Source organism: Glandiceps talaboti, chromosome 9 (assembly GCF_964340395.1).
Source record: "Glandiceps talaboti chromosome 9, keGlaTala1.1, whole genome shotgun sequence".
In the NCBI taxonomy this organism is placed as follows: domain Eukaryota; kingdom Metazoa; phylum Hemichordata; class Enteropneusta; family Spengelidae; genus Glandiceps; species Glandiceps talaboti.
The window spans coordinates 14,252,124-14,273,956 of NC_135557.1; the positions used below are offsets into that span (position 1 = coordinate 14,252,124).

The 21,833-nt window shown below is 33.7% G+C and overlaps 2 protein-coding genes across 4 annotated transcripts in view; one reads left to right on the top strand and one right to left on the bottom strand.

Annotated features, from left to right (window-relative positions):
• LOC144439678 (AMP deaminase 2-like) overlaps window positions 1–10,739 on the bottom strand; it is a 34,955-nt gene extending 24,216 nt beyond the window's left edge. For 2 of the 3 annotated variants that reach the window (XM_078128914.1, XM_078128913.1), the window contains exon 1: window positions 4,515–4,682. In XM_078128914.1, the coding sequence (XP_077985040.1) occupies window positions 4,515–4,638 (124 nt within the window). In that variant the 5' untranslated portion in view covers window positions 4,639–4,682. Of the gene's footprint in view, window positions 1–4,514; window positions 4,683–10,665 lie in introns of those variants that run through there. The other variant, XM_078128915.1, reaches the window with a different exon arrangement.
• Window positions 10,740–13,385: 2,646 nt separating this feature from the next.
• The window catches only part of LOC144439676 (ATP-binding cassette sub-family G member 4-like), an 80,944-nt gene continuing 72,496 nt past the window's right edge, over window positions 13,386–21,833 (top strand). The window contains exon 1 of the mRNA XM_078128910.1: window positions 13,386–13,677. Within this exon, the coding sequence (XP_077985036.1) occupies window positions 13,488–13,677 (190 nt within the window). The 5' untranslated portion in view covers window positions 13,386–13,487. The remainder of the gene's footprint in view (window positions 13,678–21,833) is intronic.

The window sequence follows — 21,833 nt, forward strand, 5'->3', positions numbered from 1 at the left end:
ATTGTGCCATTGTTTGGCTACAAAAATGCTAACTCACATAATATGTACCTGCATCTCTTGTTTACAACTCTAACTGACCCTTTGTAAGTCATTGTAAATATTAAAGTCAGGTTGTTATTTTTATGTAGTGTAAAATTAAACACCTGTACATGTATGTAAACACTGTGACTTTCACTGACATTCAGTTGATATACACTTAAAGGACAATGGTTCAATCCCAGGTCACTGCTTGATCTTAGATTACATGGGATCATTTGCTTTTTTCTGGTCCATCATTTTCTTCTCTGCCAAAAAACAGATTTTCACAAGTAGTAACAGTGGTGACTTAGATTTGTATTCTTACAAATATGTATCAGAAGTGGGCTATTATCCTATTGTCCATCAGACAGTACAAAAATTTATTCAAGTAAAAATAAACAATTTTTGTAAACTTTGAAACTTTACTGACATCCATGCAGGTACAAGTGATCACCCATTGTCCACCTAGTCTGAATGCCAAACTGTGGTTTCTAAACCAAATGTGAATGGACATTTAATGGTAACGATCAGTGTGTCCTCTAAGCATACATGATGCACCACTGATGCACACAATTTCTAGTGACACACCAAAATTTGGTGTTCCCCTATCTCTTACTATGTGGTGACTCACAATTGAAGAAATGCCAGTTTTCTCGTTTTGATTCACAACAGTAAAATATGGCTATTATTAGAACCCAGGCAAATTTATTTCATACTTGACACACACAATTTCTAGTGATGCACCAAAATTTGGTGTTCCCCTATCTCTTTCTATGTGGTGACTCACAAGAAATGCCAGTTTTTATCATTTTGACTCACAACAACAAAATTTGGCTATCATCAGCGGGCACACTGGTAGCAATACTGGATAGGAACTAGACTATTGTCCACCAGACTACAAAAGTTTTATTATTGAGTAAAAGAAAAACTTTGTGTCAGAATATTGTTTTTACATCTGGGTGATTTTGTAGCAGAGTCCCCAGCAATGAGGGTCTGGGTAACCAGGGACTAAGTCAGGCCTTGACATACTTGTACCATAATCTACCCTAAGGTACACAACAATGGTATGTGATGTCGACACAGTGTTGTTTATGACAAATCACAACTGAAGAGGTTAACATCTGAATTGACCTATTAACCTCCGATACAAACTACCTACCAGGGTCCTATTGTGCTGATGTAGTCAACAACAGGAATGAAACACACAAAATAAATATACAATAATTCAATATTATCAATTTTCTGTCATCTTTTAGGCTCAAACTAACTTATTTTAGAGATAAATCAAAGAATTTGCCCTGGTTTAATAGTCAATGTAAACAAAATCCAATCATTGGAAAAAAAATTTCAATAGATTTAAAAGATAAATTTTCAAAAAATATTTTTGTTATTGTCAAATTATTGAGAGCATGTTATCGTAATGACAAACTGATAATGTTAAAGATTGATAATTATAGTATGGCTGGATATTTTGTTTTGCTCTTTTTAGACTAAATGTTTTTAAAACTGCTAACTTTATCGTGTATTTTTCTAAAATTTGTTTTCTATGGTAATAATCGGTTCTTGTACAATGACCAAAGGTTCTTACGAGTAACATTTTGTCTGTTCAGGTCGACAAGTTTTGTCAAACTGTCTGTTTTTTAAAACAACATCTCTTTATCTTATTGTAAAAATTGTATCTCTCTTGCCTAATTTTAATTATGGAAGAGGTACTTCAAACAAAAGTAAATGCTACTCAGGGCTTGAAATTAACTTTTTTTCTTTGGTAGTCCTAGTGGGCTACCAATTTCAGAAATTAGTCCAAGTGTGACCTGTAGTCCCATATTCCTGAACTGAAAACAGATTTCCTCTATTGGAAATAGTTGTATTATTAACATACTTTCATGTCCATAAATCTTCCATCCTCATCACATAATCAGTGGTTGCATGAGTGGGCTACCGGCTGCAAATTATGACAGCCCCATGACAAGAATTGGTAGTCTGTGGAGATGGGACTACTGGTAATTTTGAACCCTGTTACTCACTACCAACCCCAAAGACAACATATTCAGTGTATATTTACATGTAATAGTACAATATGTGCAATTTTGCATTAAATCCGATATGAAATGGTTACACAATTCTTGGTCGTCAAGTGAGTCAAATTTTAGCTATGTTCTCGTGCAAATTAATATACACACATGTACTATGTGTAACACTATCCTACAGGAAGTGAGGAACAAACTTTATCATCAGTATCAAATATTTCTGACATTAATTTTAGTACTAAAAGTAATCTTCACTATTAGGATCCTATAACACACCAGGTCAATACACTATAGTCGTCAGCATCGCTCATCAGATATTTACCAAATTTTAAAGTAACATATTTTTGATTCCTATCACATCATTCAACATGCTTGACTTGTTACTTGTTTTGTCAATAATCCATTCTCATAAGTCAGAGCATAGTTTTTCACTGACTGAATGAAAAATAATAGCCCTGCTCCCATGTGGAATTAGTCATATTCCTGACGACTGTGTTCCGATTTTATACAAATGTACTATCTATGGTATCTTCACACAGTACGTCTAGTCAATCTCGTTACTCTTGCACAGAATTTTGTGCTCTACAGCATTCATATAAACATGACGACATGGATTTCAGTTTAATGTAGACTGAAGGTGCAGTTCAGTTGGATGTTTGCATATCATATCAGTCCAGCTGTATCAATGACTGATTTATATTGAATTGGTTTGAAACCACTCCAATGAGACGGATTCAACTAAATCAGTTTGAAACCGGTTTATCGATTCAAATTCTTTGCAAAGTTTTTTCATGGGGACTGCAACAGATTTTGAACCGATTCAACAGACAGTATGAATCGGTGTTGAATCAATTCAGGTGGGAACAGGGCTAGTGATATATGGTGTATCTTGGAAGGTGCTGTAAAGAGAGACTTTTTGGTTTTTAACTATGATGGAATAATCCAGGTCAGAGACTTGCCATTGGTCACTATCATAGTATTATACTCACACTAAGTGACATGATATGTCTATACGCTAAACAGTATTGTCCTGTACTTAAATTATAAAATAAGTCCTTGAGGAATGAATTATCATAATCTCATTACTAGATTATTTGCTGATGACACAGTATTGATTTCTGGTATATTTACATTAGCATCAGCTGTTCATTGTACACTCAATGAAATATTACATCTACATGGTGGCACATCAATAACTCTTTCAATACTGGACAGGTGCTGCTCTGCCAAAATTATGTTACAAAAATTTTACTTTTTCCATAAATTTTCATCTCGGCTAAATTTCATTCTAGACTGTAATCATAGGAATAACATTTATTTATGATTTCATACCAAAATTATTTGTGGAAAACTGATCACATCAACGGAAAAATTCTTTTCAGACCTTAGTGACAAGAATAATAATTTTTCCAAAAGATTTTCACTAAACTTAATTTCATTTTACACTGAAAACACAGAATCAATGTTCTCTTATGAACATTCGCTGACATGTTACTGCGATTTCCCAAGTGCAATAACACAGAGCAACACAATACCACGAGTATGTAGTCAATGTAGCAGTACAATACAAGGATAATCTAGTACATAGTACTATTAGTAGATATTGGTACATACAAAACAGCTAATAGCGATGCTCCTGGGGACTGGTGAGAGAGTCTAGGGTAAAACCTGCAACATTGGAATCATTATTGACAACCACAGAACAATGTAACTTCACAGCTATTGTTTAGCAGTATACCCAGGAAGTTACCGCATAGTGTGCAGTTTTGACACGATTTTTTGGTGAGGTTGATATTTGTCAGAAGAGTGAAATGAAATGCGTAATATCGGGTACAGACTGCAAAACTGGAATCATGACAATAATGGAATGAAGATGATAAACCAGAAATGGTGTCTACAATTAGTTTACTGTTAAATGTAAATGTCACTTCTTTTATATATTCAAGTGGTTTTTTTTTTGCTATAAAAAAAGTTTGGAAACCCCCCAAAATAGAGAGGAAGAAGTAAGTAAAACTGACATAATGTACCGATACATTTGCATCATAATTTTGTTCGGAACCCTCTTACAGCAAATGACTCGGAAACTCGGATAGATTTTACCTATTTTTACCAGCCTTAGTGACTAGCTATACAGGAGGCCGTATGGTTTCATAACTGTCAAATGTCATTGAAATCTAATATTGTAATGAGGCTACATTGGTTTATTTATATCTATTTCCTTGTATATTGTCAGGTTGTTGTTTTTCCAATTTTTATTCAAAACGACAATATACGACTCTACGAGGCAATCGTGCTGGACTACCACATCAGATTTTAATCAGATTGACTGCACATCTGGCTACAGTGTACATACACTATTTAGCACAGTTATATGTACCATTCGATAGTCACCAGTAAACAATGCAAGGCCAGCTACAACCTCGAGGACAACACTGATCTCAACAACAGAGAAAGCAAAACTGTACTAACTTGAAAACTCAATACTATCCAGTTCATCAACAGCATCAAAAAGTTCTTCTGGTATTGTCCCATTCTTCATTTTGGTGTGAGGAATCATAAGGGCCTGACTTTTGGGAAATTGTTGATGTGGCATGATGTCTGTTTATATAGGTGGCAATTAGCTGAGAGTTGTGTAACAGTGGTTGTACATACACTGAATGATGTAGTTAACCACTGTGTTATAGGCTTTTATACTGCGTCAATGAGCATAGGTCAATGGACTGAATGGGGGGTATGTTGCAATAGCTAATGGCCACACTGGTTCCATATTTTGTTTCTCATTATTATCCCACACTTTTTTTTTCAGAAGTTTAACACAGACTATATGAGTGAATTATGACTACATACAAGAATAGTACACTCTGATTGGTTAAAAAAAATATGGGAAAATGTTATTATTAGCTGTTTTATTGATGATTATGATACAAAAATGTGGTGGCAAGCTTCTGAAATTAAGAGTGTCGTGGGTCACCATTGCAGACAATGTGAGCTTTATAGAATGAATCATTGAATGGTGGGGTTGTTGGTCAAAATGGTGAACAGTGGCAATTTCTTGTTAGCAGGGAACAGAGGAACACTACATTTGCATATGGCACAGGAAAATATTGCAAAATTAGGCCTAATAAAAAAAAATTGTATGGTTCCGATTACGCTCAATTTTAGAATAGGTGGGGTAGGTAGATTTTTTATTTTAATTCATTATATATTTTTTCCCACATGAGTGTCTAGTTCAGGTTTTCCATTGTTTTCCAAATGGTCTCTGTGTTGTTTATTTCTTCCTATCAGATGTACAGCTATTACAGATTGGAAGAATAGTTTTATATTGTCTTTTTATGTTGATGTCAGTTTAAGAATCCACTATTTCTCTAGACTGTAAGATACGTCGTGACGTTTCGCCCGTCACGGCGTACCTTACAGACTACCATTTCTCGTGAGACTTCACAATTTTTGCGATTTTATCATTTTTTTAGGGTTGAAAAGCTAAGTGGGGTCAGGTAACCAGAACCAAACAATTATTTTTTTAGGCCAATTTATCAAATTATGTTTGGAAAAAAATTAACGAACATGGCAAAATCTAATAAAATAAAAGTTTAGCAAATTTCTCATTTTATTTTTTATAAGTGAATTTAGTTCAATGGCTAATACTAGTAATAAGTAAGCACCTGAGATTGAGAAACAAGAAATTCGTTTTGTATGGCTGTGTTTACATTGATCTACCAGCTGTTAGGTATGTGTCAATAATGACTCCTGACTGACCCTATTTTTAAGGATACTGAACACCATGTTTACGTTGTTACAAAAACCCTTGTCGTGTTTAATATTAAGAAAGGAATCTATGCCACAAAGGTGTCAAAAGGGACACAGTAATAGTGGAAATCTATTACCATTGCCTGTTTTATTCAGCTAATTATTTATGCTGGCTGCACTCATAAAAGTCATTGTATTTAAATCATATGCAAATTTTATGTAAATTGCAACAACAAACAGATTGGATGATGGGTTATTCAGAAATAAATCATATTGAGTAAGTTGTAAGGGTAGTCTCAAATTATCACATTTAGAAAATAAAATGTGGATAAATTTAAAGGCCAAAGGTTTTTATTCGGATTAAAATACAGGTTTGAGAAACCAGTTGTTTGGCAGAAAACTGAAATATTGTTCTAGAACAAAAGGAACAACCCCATGTGACAGTAGTGTAATACTTACACACAAAGTGTAAAATACATGAAATACAACCATTGCCTTCTCCCCCCCCCAAAAAAAAACAAACAAACAAACAAACAAACAAACAAACAAAATACAAACAAAATACAAACAAAACACAAACAAACATACTAAGCATTCCAAAACCATGGGCTTAAAGCATAGGGATTTAACCCTTTCATTCCTCGAGACGACATTGGAATAAATAGAAACTTGATTGTAAGAACATTTTCTAAAATTTAAGAATATTACTTCATTGGGAAGTAATATTTCTTGAATTCTGGTCTAAAATAAAGTTGATCTTTTTCCAAAAATTACAGAGAAACAAGAATTTTTGTTCAAAAATTTTGGCAGGAAAGTTTCTAGTCCTGAAAGGGTTAAAGTTTTCAAGTCTGTCTCTGATTAGTCTGGATGTCAACATGGTCTCTAACTAAACCATGTCTGGTCAAAGTCCCTCAATCAGCACAAAAAGTCAAAAAGTTGTTCATCCAATCAGTGAACCCCAACTGCTGTAGTGATGTAGACAGTGTATAAGTAGCATCCTGAGCTGACAAATATACCATATTTGGACATTACATAACTGTCCAATAAACACATACTTTATGAGGGACTGTCTGTGTTATTGGTTAGAATTTTGTGATTGATTAACAAAGACATGATGTTAATGACTGTGTGGGTGGCTGTGGATGAATTTTAAATTGTGCCTCATGCATCTCAGGACTTCTAGAGTAACGACTTTGACTAGATACTCCGCTACGACTGAAGGTGTAAATCTTAAGGATACCATATTGGGGCTAGACTAGTCTCTGATGTCTTAGAAAGTTCGAGAGATGTGACTCAGCAAATCAGAAAGTATGACCTCCCGGTATCATATGACATGTTATGTAGTTTAATCATAATTATTGTAAACATGAATTTATCTGAAGAATGGTGAGAATGTCTTGGTATCTAAGGTTACGATATGACTGCTGTATGAGTCAATATTTTAATGCATTTTATTCAATTTTATCACTTGAAGCTGATAGTGATACTGTGAAAGACATACAGGAAACACATACATTGCCAAAACTGAGTCATTTATAGTTGCACTAACTACAACTGGAACATTTCTTTAATTTTAAAACTGTTTTTTTTTTTAGATATAATGACTTACTTGCAATATTGTACACCTGATCATTATCAAATTAAAGGGGCACAGGCCGAGTTCAGATGGTTTTTTGGATGCCATTTTTGTTGCCTAGGAAGTATTCCATAGTGTATTCTACCATAGACCCTACACCAGGGTAGGGTCTATGATTCTACTTACTGAAGCACACTCATTCATTACTTGATACTGGTATAACTCAATCCTGGTATTTAGATATAATAAGTGAAAAGATTTGATGACATAATTGTTGGTATGTATCAACAAATCTGAGGAAATCCCTGTCATTACATGAACAATGCATGTGTTTGATGGTTGGTAAAAAGTGACACGTTATGGCTACATGAGTCGTTGTAAACACTATACTTGATTAGTTTAGCCATCGTTTCATGTAAAGTATTTTGTATTACTAACCAAAGTAAAAACCATCTAAACTCAGCCTGTGCCCCTTTAATGATAGCCAAATTTTGTTGTTGTGGGTCAGTATGATGAAAACTGGCATTTCTTGTGAGTCACCACATAGTAAGAGATAGGTGAACACCAAATTTTGGTACATCACTAGAAATTGTGTGTCAGTGGCGCATCAAATTGACTTAGAGGGCGCACTACAGGCTGTGTGTGGATAAATATTTCTGTACAGCTGTTAACAAATTAATACTAGTACATGTATTGTCATTAAATCCGAACAAATTTACATGTTGATATTAAATTTTATTTTTGTATATATGAAAATACATGTATAACAAAGATGTCCTAAAAATACTCCTTCAAACAACAGGGTTCAAAAATAACAGTAGTCCCATGCCCACAGACTACCAATTCTTGTCATGGGGCTACCATAATTTACAGCTGATACAGTGATAGCCTACTCAGGCTATCACTGATTATGTGATCAAGATGGAAGATTTATGGACATGAAAGTATTTTATAACACATATATTTCCGATAGAGGAAATGTGTTTTCAGTTCAGGAATATGGGACTACAGGTCACAATCCTTGGGCTACTAATTTCTGAAATCGGTAGCCCACTAGGACTACAAAAGGAAAAAGTTAACTTCAAGTCCTGAACAAAGTCTCTAAAATTTGACAATGTAATGTTCCATAGAATAGAATCAGTTTGTGATATAGACAAAGTAATCCCTAATTTGTATATGAATAGAGATTGCATCTCAGCAGACAACCTTTGTTGGACATTTCTCCCTCATCATCCATAGTTATGAAGTCCTACACACGTTGTCACCTTATGACCATGTGACTGACATGTGATCATTTACTGTAAGGCCTAAAAAAAATTATTTAATTCCAGTTACCCAACCCCCCCCCCCCCCCACCTTAGTGACCTAGTTTTTCACTGTCAACCCTAAATTTTGTTTTGCGTATTTGAGAGAGAAAAATTAATGAAATCTTGAAACATTGTGAAGTCTCACAAGAAATAGTGGGTGTAGAAACATCAACTTAAAAAAAAAACAATGTAAAAACTGTTTTACCTTATTAACAAAGTTACATTTAATTCAAATGTAAAAATATGTTTTGATACAGCCAGACATTGATTTGGCCTTTGTGTGTGTGTGTGTGTGTGTGTGTGTGTGTGTGCGTGTGTGACATTAATATTAGTATGTTAATACATGTATTGTTATATACATACATGTATAAAAAGTTAATCACATGCTTCTCTCAAAAATAACTATAGAGGGCAGGCTCTTGTAACAATCATGAAATTCTCCACTTAGCATGAACAAATTTATAAGAGCTCAGTGTATTGAAAGTACCTATGACAAAATAATATCACTAGACACACAAAAGCTTAACAAACAAACAAACAAATTAATTTTATTTGTATTGATATTGATATTGATATTGATTTAAACTGATATGATGCATGTAACATGCCACTACTAGTACTACCAGTATGGTTGAGTAGACAAGGTGAGTGTATACATGTAGGTCCATGTATGCCATATTTGGTATGTTCAGTACGGCTTATTTGTTATGATTGATCAAAGCTTGTTGGTTGGCTGGTTGATTGATTGATTCATGTGTTTGTTCATTTATCAAAACATATACAATACTTATGGTGAATTTATGTAAATTTTGAAATAAACAATATAATTTATGGTACATACAATAACATGTATTTCAAATTTTGAAATAAACAGAATATATAATTTATGGTACACGCATGTATTTCAAATTCTCACACCACATCCTTGTGAGACTGAAAGAACTTTGTTACATGTATCAGTTAACAGGTGAGGACAGTGAGTGGGTAATATCAGAGAACGAAAGATGAACACTTTTACACTTTAGTAGATATATGTCAACCTGGTCATAGTGGTGTGATTCTTGTTACCAACAGTGTTATTGGGGTAATAAAAACAAATAGATACTGAATGCATTGATTATCTAACAGTCAATGCTTTCAATGGTAAATTCTGTACCATCTTTTCACCGTGTGCAAATACTATCCTATTGTATGGAGTGAATGCAGTAAATATGTGTACACAGAGAGGGTATTGTGTACCCAAAGACCTCACTCTCTGGCTCGACAATGTCACTTGCCAAGATGTCAAGTCAGATAGCCATTTCTCTGGGCTATAGTTAGTGTGTGATATTTTACATTTATGCAGTTATGTTCTTACATAGTTAATAAACTATCTCTGTCTAGCTCTGAAATCTAGATTCGATATAGCTAAACCTCAAAATTGTGGACCTCAAAAAAATGTCTACTACGGTTGTTGTTTTTTTGTTATGTGTTTACACAATTTATAATAAACTTAACTTTGTCTTTGAAATTTACCTACATTCGATTTAGCTACACGTTAAAATTGCAGACTTAAAAAATCATGTCTACTATTATATGGTCTATTAGTACTTGTATTATTAGGTCGTCGAAATTCTTTTGATACAGCAATTTGTGTTTATTTGAGACCGGAATATTTCCAATTATTGTGATTTCTGGACGCATTACCGTAATACTGAAGTGTGACATCTAAATCGTTTCGGATGTATTAACAAATTTGCGAATTATTAGTTCACAAACGGGAAGTTACAGTAATGATTGAAACGACTACATGACACTCTACCGGTTACGCCCATCCCTGTATTTTATGAAAGCATGGAAGTACCACAATACAACACTGTGTTGTACATCCATGTTTGTTTGATCAAGTTGAAAGTGTTTTTGAAATGTTTGGGAACTATGTATGCATGTATGCCTGATCGATGAGAACCGTTGTGTCAAATGTGCAAAAAAAGAAGCTAGAATTACTTACGTGGCGAATATTCCGACAGTGATTTCGCCCTCCGCATGCTTCGACCATCATTAACATCGATGGTTAACGGTTTCTTCTTTTCGTCCATTGCGATCCCAGGCCCTCGAAGACTCGATCGACGGGACGGTCTGTGTTTTGATCAACCTGTTGTAAAATCCTGGTTTCACTTGGCGATTTCAAATCCGTAGTACAATAGTACGCCCCGTTATATTATACAGTATACTTGACAGAAATGTTTGTTATAGAGTGACAGTGTTGCATCAAAATATTCTTCAGGAAGTTTTCTGAAGTTTCTTACAAATATTCACGCGATCCCTTCCTACAACTAGTATTTGACCTTTCACCGCAATGCCCCCTAAACCAGTGAAAAAAATACAAGCCGTACATGTCAAATCTTCTGTATTTTGTGTCAAATGTAGTCTTTTAGTCCCGGACCACAAATATGTATTTCACTCATAACTAAAACAAACCAAATATACGTCAGTGCACTTGTATTCATGTGTAATATTAAATCTTCTGATCGCCATAAAGGTGCCATATGAGAAATCTACTCTCCATCTCGCCCAATGTTATGGTTCTGCTCGCTCAAGGCAAGGAATGAATGGCGCGGAATTTGTTCTCAACTCACTGTGAGTGTACTGCCTAGGAAGTTACCGGTAATTTACTGGCATTTGCAGGGAACAAATGGTCCAATGCAGGTGACTTTTTGTAAGTGACCGGCATTCAACAGCAGGCATTTTAAATATACTGGCATTTATAAGATGAAATTTCAACCTTTTATTAATACCTGCATTTGACAGACACATTGATTAATAATGGATAAGTCATGTACCTAGCTACTTGCAGACGACGGCGCACGCTTTTCGCGCAACACTCAGGGACGACCACAGGCACTTGTTCGCGGTGCAATGAGTGGACTTGCGCTATCACTGAAGTATTTTACCTCTTTCATATACAGTTGGCTAAAACACATCGATATTATCGACATTTTATTGTATTCTGATGGACACAATCTGATACATACCTCAGGAAACAAATGCCTGTGGGGACGTAATATTAATAGTACTTCGCATGCAAGCAGGGCTAAAGTGGGAATTTTTTTATTTGCATGAACAAGTGTACTTCGCTCGCAATGTGGACAATAAGGAAATATTTGGCTGTAGTAACTTGTGGTAGATTTTGTTCATTGACAATGATTACCCCAAAACAACGACAACATTAACATATTGCGTTCTCAATATCGAGCTTGAGGTATGTGCAATTTCTGAACATCAAATGTTATTTCTAGACGTTATAAAGATCAACATGTCCAAGACTATAAGGAAAAAAAGCATCATTTCTGGTCAGCACAAGCATCACTTAAATACCGTCGCGTTGGTCTTTTTTTTTTCGTCCAGCCCATACAATCTGTAGATCCAGGGGGAAAAACACAAAAATAACCCTCAGCTCACCTAGTTTTTCACTGCCGACCCTAAACATTTTGTTTACATATTCAACAAAAAAATAAAATAAAATCGATAAAATTGTGAAGTCTCGCAAGAAATAGTGGATGCAGAAACTGACATCAACTTAAAAAGACAATATAAAACTGTTCCAATATAAAACTGTTTTTCCAATCTGTAATGGCTGTACATCTGATGGGAAGAAACCAATAACTCAACAGGAAACATAACTACCTGAACTAGACACTAGCTCACACATGGTGAAAATATATATAAAATAAGATAAATAAAAAATATACCTATCCTACCTATTCTAAAATTAAGCATAATCGGAACCACACAATTCTTTTTATTAGGCCTGACCAGAAACAATTTTTTTTTTGGCCTAATAGCACATAAATTTTACAGTATAAATAACAACTTGGTCACTTATTGCCCAAGTTTCAAAATAAAAAACTGTAATATATGTCAATGTGATTTTTTAACAGGAAATTTACCGTGTCGCAAAAAAACGACTTGCAGACATACAAAGTACTTAGATGTCAGTTATGGCGCCCTCTAGAGGTAGATGAAGTTGTAATTGTCAAACTGAAGGTATGTCTCTTATTTTCAGTAAATAACAGTTTCGTTATTGGAAGATGTTCTAGCTGAGTAGTTTTGCAGTCATAATTCCACTTTCCTTATCTTGAAGAATATTACAAATCTTGACATTGTCACATCAAGTCAGCGATATTCTACTTGGACACCACAATAATGCACATGTAATAGCAACTGACAAAGTCATTTAGCATGCTCAATAAATCAAATACTGGTTTTCAGTTTTTTAAAAAGGGTTACCATGGCAACATCAAGTCAGCTGGAAAGATTCTTGTGGTTTACATCCCTTTATTCTAAAATTTAAATAAAAAATGTTTTAAATATAAAATGAATGCTGAATATTATTAATATTTTTAATTCAGTGTACCATTTTTTTAATGTTCATGGAGGTAATTTTCTTATAATTTTCAAACAGAAAAAGTAAGTCGAAAAGGTTATCATGAGAATGACTAATCTTCAATGTTATCAAAATGACTCATCTGCAACCCCTATTAAAGAAATGGTATAGTCCAGAATATATTATCAGCAAACTGCTATCATATCATTCAAATTTAATGTGATCCATCAGCCAATCAGAGACAAGAATGTTATTTTCAGAACAATGCATCCGTGACATCATGAGTGAGAGTGACTGCACATTTCAAAAAGCCGGTCTCCTAGTTCATTCTGTCATGAAACAAGTCTGACAAGTATACACACATACACTGTCTTGCCTCCCTTGCTGCCAGGGTAACGGCTCCATCACATCCAACAATTCAACCCATTTACAGCATCAAACTAACCATGGCTGCAGCAGAATCAGTGATGTTGAACTTGGAAGAAAAGGGGCCGCCAAATGGATCTGCAACACAAATCGCAGAAATGAGATCCTACGATGCTCACAAGCTGTCTCACCTGCCGAAGAGACCACCAGTGAAAATCGAATTCAAAGATGTATCGTACAATGTTCAGGAAGGATCGTTCCGCAAGAAAGGTAGGGAAAAAAAATCACCTGATATAGAAATACATCATCCATTATCTCACCACACTACTGCAGAATACTCATTAGGTAGTTAAATAACGTACAGGCTGTCTGTGCATCTTGGTTGCCATGGTAATTATTTCTTCTCATCTTTACACTTAACTGTCTTTAAAATTTTGTGAGACAATTTGTTGTAATCTTGCATAAAATAACAGCCAGTCATTGTATGACTTTTTCCCGTCAAAAAAGTGAAAATATGTCTGGCTATCTTTCATCAAAGATAACTCGAAGTCAGTGACTACAATTTGTAACATTGCAGACAATTTTTTCTACTTTTTAAAAAAATTCTAAACAGTTTTTCTGTTATTATTTGTTGTCTGTTTTCCCTGCAGCAGATAGAAATAACTGAATGTTATCGTTTTAGGAAAATTGACTCTCGTCAATTATCGCATACATCGAATATTTTCAAACACCTCGTGTAATTTTTGTATTTTCATATTTTAAAAAACCACCAAGACGACAGCGTTTAGTAATTGTCTGATTGTTTTCCCTTCATTAAATCCAAATAGCAAAATAGCTTATTTACAAAAGACTTAATTCAGTACCACTTATGCATTACATGGTACTCATGTTATTATGTTTTCATATTTAAAAAAACAAGACGACAGCGTTTAGTAATTGTCTGACTGTTTTTTCCCTTCGGAAACTGCGAATAGCAAAATAGCTTATTTTGAAACTTAGGCCAGAGATTTAATTCAATATCACATTCACATTACATGGTAAACATATAATTCTTATTATTTCATATTTAAAAAAAAAACAAGACGACAGCATTTAGTAATTGTCTGACTGTTTTTCCCTTCGGAAACTGCGAATAGCAAAATAGCTTATTTTAAAACTTAGGCCAGAGATTTAATTCAATATCACATTCACATTACATGGTAAACATATAATTCTTATTATTTCATATTTTAAAAAAAAACAAGACAACAGCGACTGTTTTTTCCCTTTGGAAACTATAGGAAATGCAAAATAGCTTATTTTCTAAACTTAAGTAAGAGATTTAATTCAATACCACATTCACATTACATGGTAAACATATAATTATTATTATTTCATATTTAAAAAAAACAAGACAACAGCATTTAGTAATTGTCTGACAGTTTTTTTCCCTTTCGGGAACTATATTAAAAGCAAAATAGCTTATTTTTTAAACTTAAGTAAGAGATTTAATTCAATACCACTTAAGCATTACACAGTATACTGAGATAAAAATCAAGTATCGACTTAACTGAAATCACACAGAAAATGATTTGGGTTTTTGAAATTATGAGAGAAGAATCAATAATATTGTGCGAGTACAAGTACTACTAATTGACCAAACTAGTCGACTTCCTTTGTTCACTCAAATGTATATAGCCTGCCTACTTTAATTTACTAGCTTTTATGCAAATAAGCACATGGTCACACATGGAAGAAATGTAACAGCTGATCATAGGTGACTAAGGACAATACCATGGAAACTGTTATTGTTATAATATTGTACGCAATTTGTTTTTATATGAAATAGTATAAAAAAAATATTTTTAAGCATTATAACCTACTGTACATTATGTATATCCCATTCTTGTATATATTGTCATCATTTGCAGTATGAATATTAGTAATATTAGTAGGACAATACCATGGAAACTGTTATTGTTATAATATTGTATGCAATTTGTTTTTATATGAAATAGTATTAAAAAAATATTTTTAAGCATTATAACCTACCGTACATTATATGAGTACATCCCATTCTTGTATATATTGTCATCATTTGCAGTATGAATATTAGTAATATTAGTAGGACAATGCCATGGAAACTGTTATTGTTATAATATTGTACGCAATTTGTTTTTATATGAAATAGAATTTAAAAAAAATATTTTTAAGCATTATAACCTACCGTACATTATAGAAGTACATCCCATTCTTGTATATATTGTCATCATTTGCAGTATGAATATTGAAAATTATTTATTACATTCATAACCGTTACTATATAATGAAGTAATTTTTATACAAAATAGAGCAGTTATTGAATTATTATTTTTTGATGTGTTGTAACCTTGAACAGTGCATCTCATTCGAATACTGATCATCATTTTAAAAATTACACTCTCATTTCTTGAAATTGCAGTATATTTCCAAATGTTTTAAATCCCTGCCAATGAAGGAGCTCAGTGAGACAGTCTGGGTTTTGGTTTATTTTACGAATTGATAAATTGGCGACATTGGTCGTAATTTTTGTGATCAGCTGTCTCATAAAATTGTCACAAATGATGTTCAACGATATTCACACCTCTCAGTATACAAAGCCTCCATCCAACCAGCTGATCTCTTATTCATCTACAATTTCATTCATTCAACCAGATGATCACTACACATCTGCAGTTTCACTTATTTTTGAGTGTGTAATATTGTATTATGGTGTATACACTATCTGTAAATATTGGATTTTATTGCTTTTTACTGGCAGTACTAACTATAAAGCTATCAATGTGTAAGATTTACAACTACACGTTGTACAGCGCTTTGTGGAGAGGTCATACAGTATTACTGTCACATGTTTTGTATGTATAGAACTCTTATAGCTATTGTCATGGTAATAGTTTTGTATGACTGTAGACTGATAACACACAATGAATTGACTCGCCAAACAGGCTTTTACAACCATTTAATTTCATAAATTGGGTGGAAATTAACTGTTATATTGATAATATATCAATGTTTTTTGTTTGAAATATGGTGTTTGTAGGATTTCTATAAAAGTTTAGAACCAAAAAAACGCAAAAGTGAAAAATTTCTGGACCATTAATGTCATTGTATACAGGTTTACACCATTGAAAATTGAAAGTAGATGTTACAATTTTTGGATTTTTTATTTAAATAGTGATTTTTTTCTGGGATATTAAAATCCTTGAGAACACAAAAGAAAAATGATTTCTGGATTTTTTAAAATGATTTTAGAATCATCCCTGATAACACAACAGAAAATGGCCTGGATTTTTTTATAATGATTTTACAACCCCTGAGAACACAAAAGAAAAGAAAAAAATTACTTCAGGATTTTTTTATGACTTCAGAACCATGATAATGCCGTTATTTGGTTCCGGTTACCCAACCCCCACCTAGTTTTTCATGCCAATCCTAACATTTTTTTTTACATATTCGAGAAAAATATTAATAAAATCGCGAAAATTGTGAAGTCTCGCAAGAAATAGTGGATGCGGAAACTTAAACTTAAAAAGACAATATAAAACTATTCTTCCAATCTGTAATGGCTGTATATCTGATAGGAAGAAATAAACAACACAGAGACCATTTGGAAAACAATAGAAAACCTGAATTAGACACTCACACATGAAAAAAATATAATAAAATAAAATAAAAAATCTACCTACCTCACCTATTTTGAAATTGAATGTAATCGGAACCACACAATTTTTTTTATGCCTAACACAAAAGAAAAAAATTATGTGGCCCACCAATGTCATTCATGATTCTGTACAGGTACCTTACACCTAGTATAGGGGTATCCTTCACCGAATCTTAAGATCTCTCTTAGGGTTAGAGTCATGAGTCACGATACCACATTGACATCCAGACTGCTAGCATACACCATCTATGAATAATTAATTTGTTTAAGATTTTTGTAATGATTTTATAATGCCAGTTAATAGAAAAGATGAAATCCAATCTCATTATATACAGGATTGTAACACCATTAATTAGATAAATGAGGTGGAAATTAAAAAATCATAATTTGATAGCCACACTAAAACTACATTTAGTAATGCAACATGTTGATATAACTGATGCCATATGGCGGGCGTGCACATTCTCAAGTGCTGCACCTAATTGTCTATGGAATGCACTAGTCTACCATTGGAAATATGACAAAAACCAATAGCTAACACCTTCAAAACGAATTTAAACACATATCTATTCTCCAGAGCATTCTAACTGTGACATGCCTCTGAACTCTTCATCGTAGTGGAAACTGGCACTTTGTAAATTGATTGATTGATTGATTGATATAAGCTATGGAATGGATATTGGTTTCAAATGTACTCACAGTACGGTGGCGCTTCTGATGACTTATATGATCTTGCAGTGCCACGGTACATTTGTGACATTCTTGATAGCCAGAGCACATACAAGACTGTTGCATGGACCCATTTTATTCTCTTTCGCTCAAAAAAAAAACAGACCCATTTTAGACGAAAATGCTAGAAAATGCACCCCAAAGGGCAGCATTATATACATGTATAGTCAAACGTGTATCTACCCATCAAACAATAGTTGAAACTTGTATCTGTTTTAGTGAGCTGACACCTCGGTTTACACGGTGTTATATTACTGTTTGCATGGCTACACCAGTGTAGACACTGATACCTGTTTGACATGTACAATAACAAATATGGAATGTTTAACTCTTCAGTTTCTGACTATTACAGTTTCCGACTGTTTCGTAATTATTCAGGATGATTTTTTTTGTTTTAACAGAAATTTGAAAATCTCTACTTTTACAACAAAATTTTGGTATTAATTAATAAATAAGAATTATTTGTATGTCTCCTAACTAAAATAAAGTTGATTTATTCAAGAAATTTATAAAATGAAGAAACTTTTTCACAAATTCTCTTGTATGATGGGTAGGGCCGGTATTGATACTGAAGAGTTCAATATGTTAATTTCTATTTCCTGTATGTGCAGGAAGTTCAGGTTATCAGTTTTACCATACAACCTTGTATTTGTGCACTGCAAATTGAGATATGCAAATATTATGCAAATTCTGTGTTCTCTCACAATGATCTGTTCATAGTTCATAAGATGGCATAACGACATGGGGGGGGGGGGGGTCGGTCATCTCTCACTGGACTTGATAAAAGGTGTACCACTCACCACAATATACCATATACCCAAATAAACCTATTTAGACCAAACGTCTTCACTCATTTGAGAGCGCATGTAGTTTTTTGTTGCATCTTCAACAACAGTTGCGTATATGCGTATATATCTGCAACAGTATATTATTCCATCAGCAATCTCAATTTTAGAAATTCTAGAAAACTTTAATTTTAACTTTCATATCCTAGATCAGTTATCTTAAGCATACTGTCACTTTCTTAGTTGTTGTTGATCTGCACAGTCACAAATTCTGTAAAATTAACCTGTGTCATTTTCTTATTTCTTCTTTTTTTCCCCTTCATTATTGTTGTTATTACTTTGTATATGTCATCAAATTTACCACACTGTCTGTAAGTAAGAACAACGTCGTTCAGTTTGACTCTACCGAACACCGGTTTTCCCTCGGTACCCTAGTTTCCTCACTGCATTAACACTGAACTCATGAGGGATGGCTCTCACTGGACTTCTTGGGAGATAAAAGTCTTTATATACTTAAAGAACAATCCAGTATAACAAAAACATTATTATTATCATTATTATCTGATTGACATGGGTGACAGTGACTAAAAACAATTTTCCATGTATACAAGATGGACAAGAAATTTATGTGTTTTTGGTACAAGGAATCTGTGACCGGAGGGAAGTTTTTCAAAATATTCTAAGGATTAAGGGGATTTATATTTACATTGTATAAATCTATATATTTACATCACATTATTGTAATCCTAGTTAATGATTGTTTAGTTAGATATATTTTACTATATCTTTGACCATAGATAATATTGTGTAAAATGTAAATTTCGAGTCAAATAAACTGTATGCATACTGTACTGTATGGCTGTACTGTAGTGTACTGTATGCATACTGTACACTGTACTGTGCTGCACTTCACTGGAATGTACTATACTGTAATTTACTGCTCTGTAATGTGCTATACTGTAATGTACTGTACTATACTGTACTGCACTGCACTGCACTGTAATGTACTGAACGCAGCGGCATACTGTACTGCACTGTACTCTACTCTACTGTACTCTACTGTACTGTATGCATACTGTACTGTTACGTACTTTACTGTACTGTACTGCACTGCACTGCACTGTAATGTACTGAACGCATACTGTACTGCACTGTACTCTACTCTACTCTACTCTACTGTATGCATACTGTACTTTACTGTACTGTACTGTACTGCACTGCACTGTAATGTACTGAATGCTTACTGTACTGCACTGTACTCTACTCTACTCTACTCTACTCTACTCTACTGTACTTAATTCTAGATATAAATAGATCTACATCGTAATCAATACATTGTCATTTATAGACTTACACATATGTATGACAGTGTTTCTATGTTTGTCATGAAAGCTGTTGTATCTTTATGCCAAGCATTGTTAGAACAGTTTTGTGATATGCATGCTGCTCGATTTTCAGTGTTCAACATCCTTAAATCACGTATTGAATCACATCTAGGTAATCTTAGCTGTAATCAGAGCAGTTTTTCAGGACATCAATTTATGGACATATTATTCCGCCAGTTCGGAGAGAAACATTTACTCCTGAATAATTAAATCATTGCATGATCAAAGTCCATACTCTGGGTCCATATAAGTAGTAGACGGATCGAAACATCGCATTCGTTTCCAATTTACAGTTCCAAAGTAACTATATTGTACTGTTCTAGTGATTCTTGGAACCATGAACAATATATTAATTCTCATTAGTTCTAGGACAGTCTTGCTATATGTATAATAATAACAATAATAACTTGTTGTACATCCTACAATTATACTGTGCACAAGCCAAGTTATTGTACACGTATTTGAACAGAAAATATGGAATATATAGCCTGGTAGTACTCTACGTCATGACAACCCCGGTGTATACATCACAAGTTCTGAGTTGTAATATAAGTGTTTTCTGCTGCAATTTCACTTGCTAAGCTCGTGAAAATACAGCCTCAGAGAACACAGTCACTCATGCAAATAGCAAATACCCTAACTATGCCACACTTGCACTCGTGTGTCATGGAGTTCATTATGCTTGTCATTTTACATTGTACAGTAAATTTAATAACCTATAAATAACCTTGCGAGTATATAGCTGACAGGCTGTATGAATAACACAAACGCATAATACACATGATGAAACATATTAGTGGGTGCTGACAATATTATTGACTTTGTATTGTATACTAAAATCAAGATATAAATAGTCCTAAATCTCTGTATTGTCACGAGACAATGTGAGTATGACAAGTGTGCCTATATTTGTCATAAAAACTACTGTATTTGTAATATAGCATTGTTAGATATTTACTATTGACAGTAATAAAACCTGTAAAATGGTTTATATTAATATTCATCAAAACTCAACCTTAGTTGATTTTAATATACCACCACCTCCCTCCCACCCCCCCCCCCACCCCCTCCCAACCCTATTAACAGCAGCTTTGTTAAAATGTAATATACTAATAATAATCTTTATTTACACTGGATAGTTCTTTAAGCATATAAACACTTGTTTCTCAAGAAGTCCAGTGAGGACCATCCCTCATGAGTTCAGTGTTAATAAAGAAAGAAAACAAAAGCAGTGTAGCTTTATACAATATGATATACAATGTAGCTTAACCCAGGCTAATATTCATATAAAAATCCCCCCTCCCCCTACCCCCACCTCCAAATAAAATAATTCAGTTTCGAATACATTACGGCTGCCAAATACAATACTTCAATTAATTCTATGGAAAAATAGAAGATCAACGATTTCCTTGAAAATAAGATGGTTAATTCCCTTAAGTTTCAAAATGTTTGAAGAAAATTGAAGAACTTTGATTTCCAGTGAACTTTGTCTCCAAAGGCACAGTCTACTAAGTAGCCATGGGAATTTTTCACTTATTTCTTTGGGAAGGTATTCCCAAGACTACAAATATTTCAAAAATATGATTTTTAGATGAAATGATCCATCTTCATTCAATGTCATTAAACAGGTAATTCTAGAGCTTATAACAATAGTATTGTGTTGACATAGGTATATTAAGTGATAAGTAAATGTTAACAAATGAAACAGTATACTTGATATGGATGCTATAAACGATTGTGGTACATATAGAAAACGCTTTACTTTGGTGTTATGGGGAGCATTAGCAAATGAAACAATATACTTGTACACTTGATATGGATGCTATAAACGATTGTGGTACATATAGA